Raw genomic sequence first — 14,854 nt, 5'->3', positions numbered from 1 at the left:
CTCTGCAAACCTCTCCCGCTCCGCTCACAGCCCAGCTTGCCCCACAGCTGGATTTAACTCCAACACGCAGGGACAAAATCCCACAGTGCCCTGCTGCAGCAGGAGCCGAGGCAGTGGAGCACAACCTCTGCAGATGCTGACCACGTAAGTGAAAAAGCAGCAATTTCAGCTTCCTCAGAAATCACAGTAAGGGGGTAAGTTGCCTTGGTGGCTGGCATGGAGAAGGGCTGAGGTTGCAGAAGTCCTTGTCCCATCTCTGCATTCACCACACTAGGGGGAATCAGCACTCCACATTTCTCCCTCCAGCAGCCACTGAGCTTAGAGCTCTGAGCTGGCCCAAAACTCCTCCGCCCTCATCTCCCCTCAGCTGTAGCTGCAGAGGAATAGACAAAGAATACTTTATTGAGGCTGCTGGACCCGGACAAGCCTCTGGCCACATCTGCATAATTTCCCCTCATGGGATCCCACCATCACCCACTCAGAGAGAAGAGCAGGCATCAGCCTGCGTAACGCCAGGACCTGCCTCTACTGCTAGTCTTTTGCTTCACCAGAGCTCAGGCTCGAAGCTTCCACAGTTGCTTGAGATGAGACAAAGCTGTCTCCCTACTGAGGGGCTGGGGACAATACGCCTGAGATGCAGGACCACATTGATAAGTGCTGCCGTCGTGCTGCACAGCAGGATGTTTCCTCCCATCCATGGGTCTTCAGTGTCCTAGGTGCAGGCTTGAGACTTACCCATAAAGGAACAATTCTTAACCAAGAACCCAAACAACTGGATCACGCAGAGATTACAATGCACAGAGAATCTTTTAAACCAGAGATGCTTTAAAAAAATCAGTTTATTTTACTTTACAAATGATAAATAATTTGTTTTTTAAAAAATCATTTCAAGTGTGTTTTACTTCATTTTGCAATATTAAAATACCTTTCCCTTCTCCCCCCTTAAGTGATCAATACAAAAATAATTGTGACCAAATTATTCTTTTTTTTGTCAAAAATTCCTGTATTTTAGGCAAAAAGGCACATCGTGAAGGCTTTTCACCAGGAGGTACAGGGGTTCACAATGACCCCAACAGCCTCCCTCCCCTCCCTGCTTGTTCTAACTTGAGTGGAAGAGGACACAGGAACCAGGCAGTGCCCCTGCACTGCTTTTTGTCTGATACCCTCCAGGTATATACCAGGGCCAAGATCAGCTTCAGTGCTGTCCCTGTTTTACATATGGGGGAAACCAAGGCACAGCAAAGCAGTACAATTATCTAAGAGCTTCTTGTGAATGGCTGGCAGAGTAGGACATAAAACTGGACGTAGATGTAGAATGTTGCCTTCGTCAAAATGACAGCGCGAACCCACCTGGGATCATCCTCCCCCCTTGCAACCACAGTGTTATGATGGTAGTCACAAGTCTCTAGATGTTCCTTTCTTACTGGGAGAGTCACAGGACCAACACAAAAAGTTGGGCCTTTGCTAGTCTAAACAGGGATTAATTAGAGCTCTAATTATGAGCCCTTTAGGGGCAGGAGTCATTGCTGGGATATATCCCCCCATTATATCTTCTAGCCACAGGAAGGATATAACAGCCAGTCAGACACTAGAAAAAGCTACAGGCAGGCTCTTGCTTTGGGTAGGCTTCGTACCTTCCTTGTTCGGGGTATGTGGTCCCATAAATCAGCTGTTTTCCCATTGGGAAATGCTGTTATGTCACCAGGAGGTGAAGTTAGTGAAGGGGCTTCTTCGATGGCAGAGATGTTTGACAACCCGGGTTATCAAGACCATTTCTCCCCCCTGCCCTGACCACTCATCAGGATGCTTGAGGCTGATAACTGATCAGAGGTGCCCCCTTTCACATCTGCTAACTCCAGAGCAGGGCAAAACACACCCCGCCCGGTGCTTCACCCCAGCAACCTGCGTCTCCTGCTTCTTCCAGGAAAACAGATGTCCTGGCAGCTGGCAGGAGGGCATCAACATGTGGTGAGCTGAGCCCGTTTATCACAGTATGAGGCGGCATGAGGTGGGGAGGGAGTCACAGGGGGCCAGAAGGAAAGGCACACACAGAGAGCTCTCCTGGTACAAGGCACCGCTGTGAACCATATTCCTTCTTTGGAGCAGCCAGCTCCAGGAGGCCCTTAGCGTCATAAATGGTGGCAGGAGACAGATGAGCTGCCCCTTGAAAAGGTCTGGCCTGGCTCTGCTAGGTCTCCTCGTCCCAGAGACATAGCTGCTTCTGCGGCACGTAGTAATCAAAGGTGTAGCCCTTCTGGCAGCTGCGGATGCCACATTTGTAAGAAGAAACCTTGCCCCCAGCATCGCGACTCTTGCAGTACTTCAGCATGCATGGGTACCACTCGATGCTCAGTGAGTAGCTGCAAATGCAGGGTTTCCAGCGGTCCGCACACAGCTTGCAACGCTGCAGGTCAGGGAGGTCGGATGTCTGCGGCAGGACCTCAAACATGGAGCCATCCACCCCTGCGGGAGAAAGCAGAGAGACACTGCTCAGGGCACTGCTGAAAGGCAAGGCCAAGGAGAGAGCCACCAAAGCAAGTGCTGCTCTTTGTGCGCAGGCTCCAGGACAGCCGAGGAGAATGAGCTTAGACAGAGTGCGCTTGCAGGGCTGTTTGGACACGAGTCTGAATAGGAACCATGGGAGAAGAAAGGGCCGTAAGGAAAATCAGCTGAAAGAGAGACAGAATGTGTAAGCAACATATTTTTTTCGGGTGATGGACCAGGTGAAAAGTTGCCCTGAAAATACCTGCTTAATTAGGTTCACTAGGAGAGCACCACCTAAAGAAGTCACGTATGCTAAGAAATAAGACTAGCGCAATGTGACGTGCGAGAAAATTATACAGATGCCTTATCCACTGTAAAGACAGAGAAAGAGAAGCCAAAGTGATCTGTGCCGATCACCAGAAACCTGGCAGGAGAGATTCACAGCAGAGTGCCAACTTGCTGACAGAACAGTTCCATTGAAACTGAAGGAAACTTACCTTTTTCCAGCCAAAATTTGACATCTTCTTCTCGGGTGTAAATTGCTTCTTTGGCCTCTGCACAGACATTGTGGATGTGAGAGCTGAGCTGGGCCCCCTTGCTGAAGTTGACAGCTACATCCATGCTGAGATGCTCCAGGCCCCGTACTTCCTCAGCCTGCCGCACTGTCCTGGGATTTTTCTGCAGAGGATGAAACAATGAAAACTTCAATCCTGGTTGCAACAAATTATTCTTTACAGTACATCCGAATTTCACACCAACATAAGACAATGTGTAAATGGATGTTCCTCTGTAAATGCACCTGCATCCTATCTGGATGGAATGCACTTAATAAACTCGGTGCTGCTGAAACTGATGATAGTTTGTCATTGCTCTGATTTGCCTGGGATTGTTTCTCAATGCTTTGTCGTGATGAGTGGTCCCAAATCAGTAGTTGGTTCATTGAGCAATGTGGGCCAAGGGTTTTCATGGTGATTGCTCTAGCCATCCACTTACCCTTTCATACAGAATAGGCTGAACTAAATCATGCCTCCTTCTAGTTTATTAGTAGATCAGGATCAATACTATTGATGAACTTAGTTTAATACCAAGTCCCTCAAGCAGGAGGGGTGGTCAAAGATGGATCTAATAGCTGAGCCATTGGGCAGCTGCCCGGGAAGGGTACCCAGGCAGGACGGCTCTAAGAAAGCCTGGATGACCTGGAGGATGGAGCTGGCACTGAAGCCAGCTGCAGGGTGCCTCTCACCTGCCGCAGCTTTGCCATAGACTCGCTGGGGATGATCTCGTTGCGGTGAAGCCGTGTAACAAAGCAGAGTGCTTGGAACTGGCTCTGGCCCCTCTCCAGTTCCCCTAGGATTAAGGCACGGAAGATCTTCACCTCCTGATAAAGAGAGAAATAAAAGGAGTGAGAGTCACAGCTCTTTGGCATCAGTGGGGTGAACCGAGAAGTCAGTCAGGGTCAAAGAGAAAGGCTCCAGCCAAAAGAACAGAGTCAAAGGTCTCATACTTCTGCTCCCTGAGCACAGGGGTGTAGTCCCAGGTTCAATCCCACCCAACGGCCTGCAGCATAATAACCGGTGTCTGTAAAGAACTAAGGTTTTTCGCAATCCCACTGTGGCAAGGACAAATTGCTGCCAGGTCACATCCCACGTCCATGGCTTCCTCAAACAACAGCTGGGGGGTTCTGTCCTTTACCAAGAAGGGAGGCAAGCCTCCACAGAGTCTCGTTTTGTTTTGTTAAACAAATACCACATAGCCATTATCTCCATGCATTACTTAGGGCAAGCAGTCCCAAATTTCTTCTGCTGCCTTCCCTCACTTGCTTCTGAGCAACTGGTATCCTGGAGAACAAATTATTCACTTCTGAACCCAACAGCGTGTGGAACAGAAATGGAAGTCAAATTGTTAAAGCCAGAAGGAAACCATTACGATCAACTGCAGCTGACCTTTTCTGCCAGGGTCAGTAATTTTGGCATTTTATATAGACAGCTTCTGACATGGATTGTAGTCCATCTCCAAAACCAGCTTGGAAACCAGTCATAGTTACCGTCAGGTAGATGCACAGAACACCTTGTTCAATAGCAAAACCTCCCTATATCCTGTTCTGGTAACACTGATTTCTGTGCAGGTATCAACTCATCTGGCTTCTAGCTTCAGGGGCTTTTGTAGACTCCGTGGGAATCCTCCATCCCCTGTCTTGGTGTCAGACCATACTACTACAAGGGCTAAGCAGATGGATCGTAACGGTGCCTCCTTCTCAGTATAAAGAACAATTATTGCCTTTTGGCACCCACCCACAGCCATCGCTCTTAATGTCCTCCACAGAGAACTGGACGGATATTGGTGGCTAGGGACCAGCAAACAGAAGCTATGCCAAGCTGCTAAGATCATCTCTCTCCTCCTGAGCTATTCCTGTTGTATGGCTCATAAGCTCGGCTTCTTCCAAACCTCTTTCTGCCCCGAGAAGAAGGGAGCCTTTCTCTTTTCTACAAGCTCTAAGCAGTGCCTGCACTGAGTTTTTCTGCCGACTAGCTCATACAGCCCGCTATTTATTCCCTGCCTTCTCTTCCATGTCCAGAAGAGAAAAGGATATGCAATCCAGTGCACATCTGGACATCTGAAAGAACAGCTGCAATCTGGGATGCATTTCCCTCCCCAGGACAGGAGAAAGGATTTTGCTGGGTGCATTTGTTGACTGAAAACTCAGCGCAAGAGCAGGACACAAAGGAGGTTTTGGAAGAAAGAGATACCAAAAATTCTTGTGAAATCACTATGGAATTATTATTTTTTGACAGTTTTAATGGGGAGAATTCCCACTGAGACGTTGGCTCCACTGGAGTGATCCACATTCCCATCGCCATTTAGTCCAGCTGTGCTCTTCTGCTGTGAGGTCCCATACCGTGCAAGTCCCAAGGATGAGTAGACTAAAACTAGTAGCTGACCCGGGCATCCTCAACTGCAGATTTAATTTCAATTCACTTTGAACAATCAGCATTCACTCTGGAAAAAGCAAACGGGGATAGCCATATTTTGCACAAAACCTCTACAGGCAGGAAACTACAAACACTGCAGTACTTCTCAGGTTGGAGGCAATTTTTGTAAAATGAGAACATGCTGAGCAACTGATTAATGCTTCTGATCTGCCTATTTAAGAATTAGCCTTCAGACACCTAAATCTCTTTCCTCCTCACGGCTGATGCGTACAAGAGATGCACAGCTCTCACTGCTCCTAGCGAACGGTCCAGAGCTCCCAACCGATCCCACAGAGCTGCCGGTCCCTCGCTCTGCCTCCCAAGTCCAGAGTCCAGCTGCCCCCGCAGAGTCCAGGCAGAGAGAAGCTCCCTCCCAAGCGGGCTCAGGTCCCAAGGCGCCACTTCCACAGTATACGAAGGGTTCCTGGATTCAGTCACCCTGTTCAGTGATGAATTCGGACACGGCTTTTACGTATTTAAGGGTTTTTGAGTTCCACGCACACAGGAGAGGAAGGACCAGTGGAGCAAATGAACAGCTCCCAGGCATCAAGACAAGCATCTACTCCCCCCTCCAACCCAAGGCAGACACCAGGAGCAGGCTGGGAGTGCACAGGGGCACCGGCCGCTGCTGTATTGCCCTCAAAGCACCTTACTGTACTGCCTCCAGCTCCAGCCTTGCTCCATCTTACCAGCCAGCGAGTGACCTAGGGCTGGTGCTCAGATAATCTAAATACTTATTTGCCTATCTCTGTATGTTTACTGATTCATAGGTCGATGAGTCCAGGTAATCTCTGATAAAGATCCCTGCAAAAATTACCATGGAAAGAGCTTGTTGGCAGGGGATAGAAGGAGGGAAAGAAAGAGAAAGGTGCAGAAAGATGGTCTTGCAGTGGGGGAGATACGGCTGCAGGAGAAAAGAGCAAGTGGGAAGACAGTAAAGACCAATGGGGCGGTGTCCCACTGCACAACCCATCACTTCCTTCACCCCCAGATTCTCCTTTCTCAGAAAGGCATGGCCGATCTCCCTCATGTCTCCCTGCTCCTCCCCTCGGGCACACAGCCAGCCCTCTGCTCCCCACCTGCCTGCCACAGCCCCTTCCCGCTGAATCAGAGAGGTTCCGCGCCTGGCTGCCTGGGCCAGTACATTAAACAGCAAAGCCAGATCTTTATCTAAGCCAGCCGTTCCACCAGCCCTGCTGACGCTGCTGCCTGCCAGAACTGCCCCCAGTTGCCACCCTCAACGCCTGCAACCCCCCCGGCATGCTGGGCTTGGGTTCCCCAGAGAGCAGGTCATTTCTTCTCCTCCTCCCTGCATACCCAGTGCTTCTGGCCCACGTCCCTCTCCCTCCCTCTCTCCAGTTGCATCTAAAGGAAGCCATGAAAAGGGCTCTGGTGCTCCCTGAACTCTAGGTGTTAGGCACTCTTCAGTGGCCGCTCTGGTGTCAGGGACTTTCAGCACATTTGCTGATACCAAGGGAGGTGCACTGGGAAAGATGGGAATAGTCCAGGTTTGCTGGCACTGAGAGAAATCCCACCTCCCCCTGGCTCCAAGCAAACCCAAAGCGACCCTTACTGTGGATTTCAGAGCAAGGCTAAAACTGTACTGCATGCTGGCCTGTTTTCTGGGAGACACGTACCCTGCAGTGACCACTCTCTCCTTACCAAAAAGTCAGCCTCCTCTTTTCCCCAGCCCTGCTTCACCTCTCTATCTCAAAACCTCGCCTGCCTCTGCCCAGCTTCCCTGCTATGTAACCTCAAGCGGAGCATGAACCGAAGCTTGTCACATCAAAAATGTGTCATGCTTCTCACGCAGAAAGAGCCACTGAAGTTTTTTCCTACTCAGAGAAAGCCTTTCCCTCCCTGGCCACTTCACCTCCTTCCCACCAGCAGCAGGGGGTGAATCAGTGCCAAGGTGGGTACCCGGCCAAGGCAACAAACAGCACCTTTAATTCAGGGTTTCTGCAAAATTTCCCAGCAGGCAACAAGTCCCAGCAGAACATTGCCTTTGCAATGTGGGGACTCTCCAGATGAACTCATCATGGGGGCGGCCAGAATCCCTGGCCCTGCCCCGCGCTCGTGTGGCGCGTACAGTTACAGCTATTGTTTAGGCTTGGACGACAAACGCTCGGTGTAACAGAGAACAACCAGTTCCGCAGCTGTGCTTGAACCATGGCACTGGAGGTAACCGCAGCCTTGGCTTTCACAGCAAGGGGAAAGCGGCTCCTCTTTCCTAAATGCAGAAAGGAAATCAGCGCACTAAGCTCCCCACAGCCCAGGTTGCCTGCACCTACTGAAGGGAGCTCCAGCAAAGAACTAGCCTGCAAGGAGGAGCAGGGAAATCATCAAACTTCTTCCCTCCTTGCACTGTTCTCAGCCAGCTCCTCCAGGGACTGTCATCTGGGGTGCGAGAACAATTCGACCTCCATTTCTAGGGCTTATCCAGTAGAGACTTAGAAGCCTGTGTGGTCTAGATCTGAGCCCAACATCTCGACTTCACGTTGAGTGGAGCAAACCAGTTCCCAGGGAAATAAATTATTTCAATGCCTTCCTCCCCGCAACCCATTTGGCTTTCCTGCCAAATTTTTCTTCCCCAAGGACATCAGTGCTGCTGTGGGACCCACTTTTGTCTTTGCTGTCGCATGCCTGTTCAGAGTGGGGGGTACATGCAGCGGGGACACACTGCTCGGGGCACTGGGCAATACCGTCACTCCTGAGCCCAGTTCCTTACGCTGTCAGCAGCCTGTGCTGTGCTCAGGTCCCTGCCTGCACTCCCCTGGGGGAAGAGCTAGAGCTGGCCAGAAAGTCGTTGTGCTTGTAGAACCCAGAGAACACGTTATTGCATCCACACTGGGGGTCCAGCCAGCTGAGTTACCCTGGCTGGGGAGTATGGTTTTTAACCCCTCTCCTACTGGAAATGGCTAGAATGAAGACACTTTGGTGCACTGCCTCTTATACTCAGGTATCTACAAAGGTGAACCAAGGATGTGCTGTGAGAGGGGCAAAAAAGCACATTTTCAGAAGCAATGAGGTTTGACCCCAATTCTCAGAAGCACTGAGCAGCCAGAAATCCCCACAATGATCCAAGATGTTTGGAAAAACATCCTCATGCTCATCACCCACCACCTGAGGGATGCCTAAAAGTAACTGTCAGAGGCCACTTTTGAAACTGGATCCTACCTAACAAGTGACTTCCCCAAAGCCGTGGAGCGAGAGAAGGGCAGCTCTGGCATAAGGCAGGAGTTCAGCCCTCCAGCTCAGCATCGCGCTGCCTTTGTGTGACGTGCAGCTGCCATCTACCCGCACTGAGTGATCCACTCAAGAGAGAGCATTTTTAGGCACCTCACTACAGTCAGGGTAACAAACACCACCATGTTTTAATAAGCCCAGTCCTCCTGCCCTCCCAGAGTGTGCTGAATGATCCTTTTATATTTTTGGTATCTCTACAGAGAAGAGATTCCAAATTACTCAGATAACATCTTTGGACAGATGCTCTCCTATATCACCTGGCCATTTAGCACCTAACACGACAGACCCCTGGCATAAGGAAATTCTCAAAGCACCACCCCAGACTACCATGTAACATCAGCTTTATTAACAAGAAAACTGAAAGGACTAGCGGTGCAAGCGTTAAAATACCATTACCCATACTTTCTCCCTTGTGTTTCCAACACATCTTTTCCAGCAATCAAAAGGAAAAAGAACTTCTCTGTATCTTTGTGCTGACCTTGGAATAAAACCACCCACTTTGTTCTCAGGCCACTGTTTAACAACTGGCAAGATCACACTATTCAAATTAGACATAACATTCAGGGTTGCTGTTCCCCTCCCTCTTTTTGCAATACATTTTACGCCTGACAGTACTACACAGGAAAAGAAGTGTTTTCATCACATTCTTTCAAACTGCAAGAAATGAAATGGTCTTCGCTACTGCACTACCCAAAAACCATCGAGTCCCAGTTTGGACTCCCACTGACCAGTCTGTGCTAGACTGGAGAATGAGAAATAAAACCTGGTGTACTCTGAGGACATGAGTCCTTCAGGTTCAGCTCTGGAAGGGAGGCAGGGGTGGAAGAGAAATGAAAATTCCACCTCTGTGGAAGACCAACCACTGCTCAAGTCCTACCCAGCTTCTACCACTGTCAGAGCAGAGAAACAAACCCTGATCTCATTATAATTCCTTTCTTCTCCAGCCCCTGGTCTAGCAGCAACTCCTTGTCAGCAAAGAAAAAATAATAATAATAAAGAAAAATATCTGCTTTTGGACTAACCCCCTGCAGTTTAAGCCAGAGAAGTGGAAAAATCATTTGTGCAAAACCCCAGCATCCTGGCCACAGCATGACCATGCAATCTAGCTTGGGAAAGCCAGATCAACAACCCCAGCTGCTTTCACCAAGGCTAAGAGCCTCAAGACCGTCTCTCTAGAGGGGAGAAGTTGTGTAATGTTAGGGAGATGAGCACCAGAGCAGAACAGGAAAATGCCTGCACGCAGCCAGGACAACAGGTCAGAAGGGGAAGCCTGGCCAGGCAGCTGCCTGCTCACATCATTACTCACTGCACTGCAAATTCATCTCCTCCGTCCTTAATGTCTTTCTGGCTTTTTTCAGCTATTTTCCATCAAAGTCATAAAACAGAGAGCCAGTACCCAACTGTTCTAAAACTGAAGATTAGGAACGGACTTCTGCAAGTCTGATGCTTGCAAAGCCTTCCAGGGATCATCTCCCGTGTATTTCCAGCAGGAGCTGAGGGGATGCATGGAGCTAAGGGTTTAACATACTGAAGTCAAGATACCTTCAGAGAAGCTGTCCCCAGAAGCAGCTCAACTGAAACCAGAACAATCCCTGGCAGAAGGCTCCAAGGTTCACAACAGGTTGGGACACACCACCTTCCTATCTCGTGGATTTGAGCTTCTTACTGCCGCAAACCAAAGTCCACCCGAGCAAACAGTCTGAACGGAGGGTTGGAACAAGGTAACGCTGCCGTGCCACCCACATGGCAGCACACAGCTCTTCCCTGTGCGATAGAAATTTTGCTGCATCCAGCCAGGCTTGGCATGCTCTGAAGAATGCCATGCTGGCCCAGAAGCTACCATCTCCCACTGAGAAATGTGGTGTCTTGGGCTTCAGCTCAGCAAGTACCACCTCCCTGCAGAGAGGCCACCTCTCACACGCTGGGCTGGGATTAAATACTCGCCTTGCAGAAGAGCTGCTGTCAGTCCCACCGTCAGACACTTCCCACACCACAAACTGACATGTGTGCTCCCAAAGACTGCAGGAGTCCACCTAAGGAACTGACTGTACCCCACGTGCATCATGGGGAGAGATGCCCTAGAGATACAGCAGAGCATGAACACCCCCATCCAGCGGTCAAGAACCTGAGCTCTCCCCACCACACACAGGCTCTCCTGCCTGGCCCTGCTCCATGCCCAGTTGCTAACGAGCCTGCCATGCAAAACTATGCTACTCGCACCTCAGCAAAGACAAACGTGGCTGCTAACGTCAACCGGGTGCGGAGAAGGCTTTGCCACCCATCCCACTAGGATCTTCACCGCCTATTTTCATCACAGAGGCAGCCCAGGTTAGAGGTGTAACACCCCTGGGGACAGCAGCCTGCCTAAATGGCCTGGAGCTATAGGTGTGGGAATTGCTCCGCAGAGCCTGCAAACAAAGACCTCGACACTGCTTGCGAGAGGATTGACTTCTCCCCCACACATGCGAGAGGACCCTCCACTCCTCAGAGACAGTTCTGGACCCTCAGGCAGGGTTTTCCCAGGCTCCAAGTCGGTCCCAGGTCCGGGAGGACCTTCTGTGCCAATGTCACCAGCACCCAGCCCACAAAACACACATGCCCGAGCCCTGACCTGCTCCTCCCGCTAAGCCCATCTGCTGACCCGCGAGGTGCAAAGGGCTGGAATTCCCATGCTGGGACCATGGTTTATGTCCTCGATCTCCTCCATCTCCGCCGGGAATCACCGCGGGAACCGCGGGTTATCCCACCGCTGCCCTTCCCCGGAGCCGGGGCACCACGGGAGGGGAGAGGACAGCGCGCTCCATCCCTGCGGCACCCCGCACGCCGGGACCCCGGGGCGAGCCGAGCATCCCCGCGGCACCCCGCACGCCGGGACCCCGGGGCGAGCCGAGCATCCCCGCGGCACCCCGCACGCCGGGACCCCGCGGCGCCGGTCCGGCCGGGAGCCCGGAGCCCTACCTGTCTGAAGTCGGCCGTGAGGGTGACGAGGGCGCCGTCGGCCGTGCGCAGCTCCAGGCTGATGCAGTCGGAGCCGCTGTCGGCCTGCAGGCTCTCCTCCGTCACCTGCCCGCCGGGCAGCCGCACCCGCACCCGCAGCTCGGCCCTCGCCGCCGGGCCGGGCGCGCCGGGCAGCGGGGCGAGCGCCAGCCAGAGCAGGGCGGGCAGCGCCGGCAGCCGGCGCCGGGGGCCGCGCATCCCCCCGCGCCCCGCCGGGCTCAGCGCCGGGCGGGCATGGGGCGGCGGCAGCAGCGCCGAGCGGCGGCCTGGGGAGGCGGCCCGCCGCGGCCCCGCTGGGCTAGCTCGGCGCGCCGCCCGCTCGCCCGTTTCATTCAAGCCCTCGGCGGGCTCTTCCCTCGCCCCCCCGCCCGTCACTTCCTTCCCCCGGCCCAGGGACCGGCCCCGCCGAGCGGCGCACCGCCCCGCCGTTAAAGGGCCAGCGCGGCCGCGCCGCGGGAGGGGAGGCAGGGCAGCCGCCCCCCAGGGCCGCAGCAGCGAGCTCCGTCCTAAGCGGCGTCCCCGCTCCCTGGGGGCAGCCGGGTGGCGGGACGATCGCAGAACGGTTCGGGTTGGAAGGGACCTTAAAGGCCACCTCGTTCCGAGCCCCCTGCCGTGGCAGGGACACCTCCCGCTAGACCAGGTTGCTCCAAGCCCCGTCCAGCCCGGCCTCAGAATGGAGAGACATCTTCCCCCAGCCAGCTTTAGGGCTCTCCCGAAGCACTTGCTCTGTGTGACTTTGGACTTTTTTTGTGTGTGGGTTTGCTTTTAGTTTGGTTGGGTTTCCCCCCCCACCCTTCTCCTTGGGATATGCCACTATCTACAAACTGCAGTCGGAAAGGAGAACGGAGGGCAGCGCTAAGAACAAAGCCCAGCTCTCCTGCCTGCACAAATACCTCTAAACACGCAGTTGCTGTGAACCAAACATTTACATGACTGCTCCGGCTGCTCTCACAGCGCATTGGTACAGGTCTGTTGTGAGGCACGCCGGGTGGATTCCTGCCCCTGAGGATGTAACGCAGGCCACTTGAGATTTTCTTTCACAGGCATGTGGACCAGGGTCACTTCAGACTCAGCAGTTCACAGTCAAAAAGCTCCCGATCTGCCCTTCACCCACCCAGTTCTGCAATCACTTCCAGATGGGCAGATGCTCATGAAGGGCCCCTTTGATTTCAAAAGGTCTCTCTGCAAACACAAAGGTCACTGTGACAGCAAGATCAGGGCCTTGGAAAAAAGGGGCTTTGCAAGGAGAAGCACAGAAATAAATAGGAAAAACCATTTAAACCCACACTTCCAGGCAAAGAGATCACTCTTGTCCAAGTAGTGCTTTTTGTGGGACCTCACACAAGTTTTAACCCTAAATTTTCACAGCCTCCCTCAAACAAATTGTCTCCTTGAAATACTTTTCAGGACAATAGCAGTGCTAAAAACAAGAGCTGAGGAGAAGAAAAAGTTAAGAGGTGCAGACAGGGGAAAAAAGAAATGGCTCAGCTCAGATACAAAAAGAGAGGGAGGGCCCACAAGGTAGAAACCTATGGGAAGACAGTTCCTTATCACAAAAACTGCAAAGGAGAAGGCCCCACTCACAGTGCATTTATTCAGAGGAGATTATGCAAAAAGACAGGAGGACCCCAGCAGGGGCTGGAAGGAAACGTGTCATGAGGTCAGTGGGCACAAATAACCCTTGGAAGACTTCCAGCCCAAAGGGCCATACTCGCTTCTCGGCCCAAATCGGGAATCAGCTTCCCTGTTGCACTGGGGTTACTTCAGGTCCATCAGCCCTGAGCACCACACGGTCCCGTGCCTGTGCTGGAGGATAAAGGATGAAGGGAGATAAGGCTGCACTCCCTGCAGCTCTACACGTTTGCGGGAACACACTCTTGCCAGCTGCAGGTTTTAGCAGTGCCCACTGTGTACCTGGATCCTGGTGTGCGAGAGGTAATTCAGGACCATCCTTCACACTGTTAGTAAGCTAGCAAAGTTGGCTTGGAGTAAGCAGTATTGTTTTTCTCCTGGTACCTCCAAGAGCAAAGGAGCTCAGAAAGCAGGCTGTCTCAGAGAGCTCTTTCCAAGGCTCAGCACTTTGCCAGGAACGCTGTAATCCTGCAGATTGCAATTTGAGCAGGGCACAATCAAACCATGAATCTGACCTGGCAATGGAAGGTTTGATCCCAGTCCCAGAATGAATGGATACACAGACAAGAAATACTGGAGGGTGGGGATTCAAAACACTGGCAGGGAACAGAACGGAAGAGCAAGTAGCTCTTCAGCAGAGAACAGAAGAGTAACCAGGGAGCACAGGAGAGCAGACCTTTGCTGAGACTTGAAAGAGACTGAAAGCTGACCAGTGAAATAGACGCTGCTGGTCAGCATCCCAGCAAGACAGACTTCAACAGGTTAGCAGGTGGAGAATTACTGAAGAGCAAGTATAGCTCAAATACTTTGGGTCAGGCCTGAGCGGCCAAACCAATTCTTCACTGGTGTCAGTCAGTCTCTTCTACCTTTGCTGTTTGCTAACATGGGGCAGCTCTTCATATATATAATCTACTTCTGAACTGTAGGAAAGGTGAAACATGCCTTCGAGTTCAATGCTCCCATTGAAGGGCCAGTTGCTGAGTTGCATTTAATTTTACTGAATGTTAATGGTCTGGGCCAGGAGTTTCTGGTATGTGTGCATGCTGCAGTCTGTTTACCAGGAGAAAACTACCATTAAAATACCTCAGCCATGTTTGAGAACAAGGTTAAGGAAAAAAATATGCTGTTAAGAGAAAACACTCTCCGCTGTGCTTTGTTGTGAAATTCCAGCAGGGCAGTGCGTGGGAGCAGGGGATTACAACCTGACATGGGGTTTGCCTCGGTGCCTTAGATGCATCCTTTGTCATCCCTGGGGAAAACCACCAATATTTGGACAAGCTACAAATCTTCATTCCCTCTTCCTCACCTCAAAACTTAATTTACAGAAGCTCAGTGTCACATCGGCGCCTTGGAAAACCGGGAAGGGATCAGTGCCCACTAAGATCTGGACTCAAAGACAGCCCTTGCTGTAAAAGCTTAGAACCTTGGCAGGGAAAGGAAAAATAGAAGTAAAGAGTGTAAGAAGTCCTATAGCATCCCACACAAGGCTCTGTGGGTAAACTGCTTGCAAGACCTGTGCCTTCCCT

The 14,854-nt window shown here is 51.8% G+C and overlaps 1 protein-coding gene across 1 annotated transcript; it reads right to left on the bottom strand.

Moving 5' to 3' along the window:
* Positions 1–820: 820 nt before the first annotated feature.
* OAF (out at first homolog) lies at positions 821–11,894 on the bottom strand. The gene is made up of 4 exons (XM_054223224.1): positions 11,658–11,894; positions 3,728–3,862; positions 2,982–3,162; positions 821–2,463 (listed from the first exon to the last, which is right to left on the bottom strand). Exons 1-4 carry the CDS (start codon positions 11,892–11,894, stop codon positions 2,189–2,191), a joined length of 828 nt encoding a protein of 275 aa, XP_054079199.1. The 3' UTR covers positions 821–2,188.
* Between the last annotated feature and the right edge of the window lie 2,960 nt (positions 11,895–14,854).

This window comes from Rissa tridactyla, chromosome 17 (genome assembly GCF_028500815.1).
Source record: "Rissa tridactyla isolate bRisTri1 chromosome 17, bRisTri1.patW.cur.20221130, whole genome shotgun sequence".
Classification (NCBI taxonomy): Eukaryota; Metazoa; Chordata; class Aves; order Charadriiformes; family Laridae; genus Rissa; species Rissa tridactyla.
Note: the sequence above shows the minus strand (reverse complement) of the source record. Positions and strands in the feature narration are given on the sequence as shown.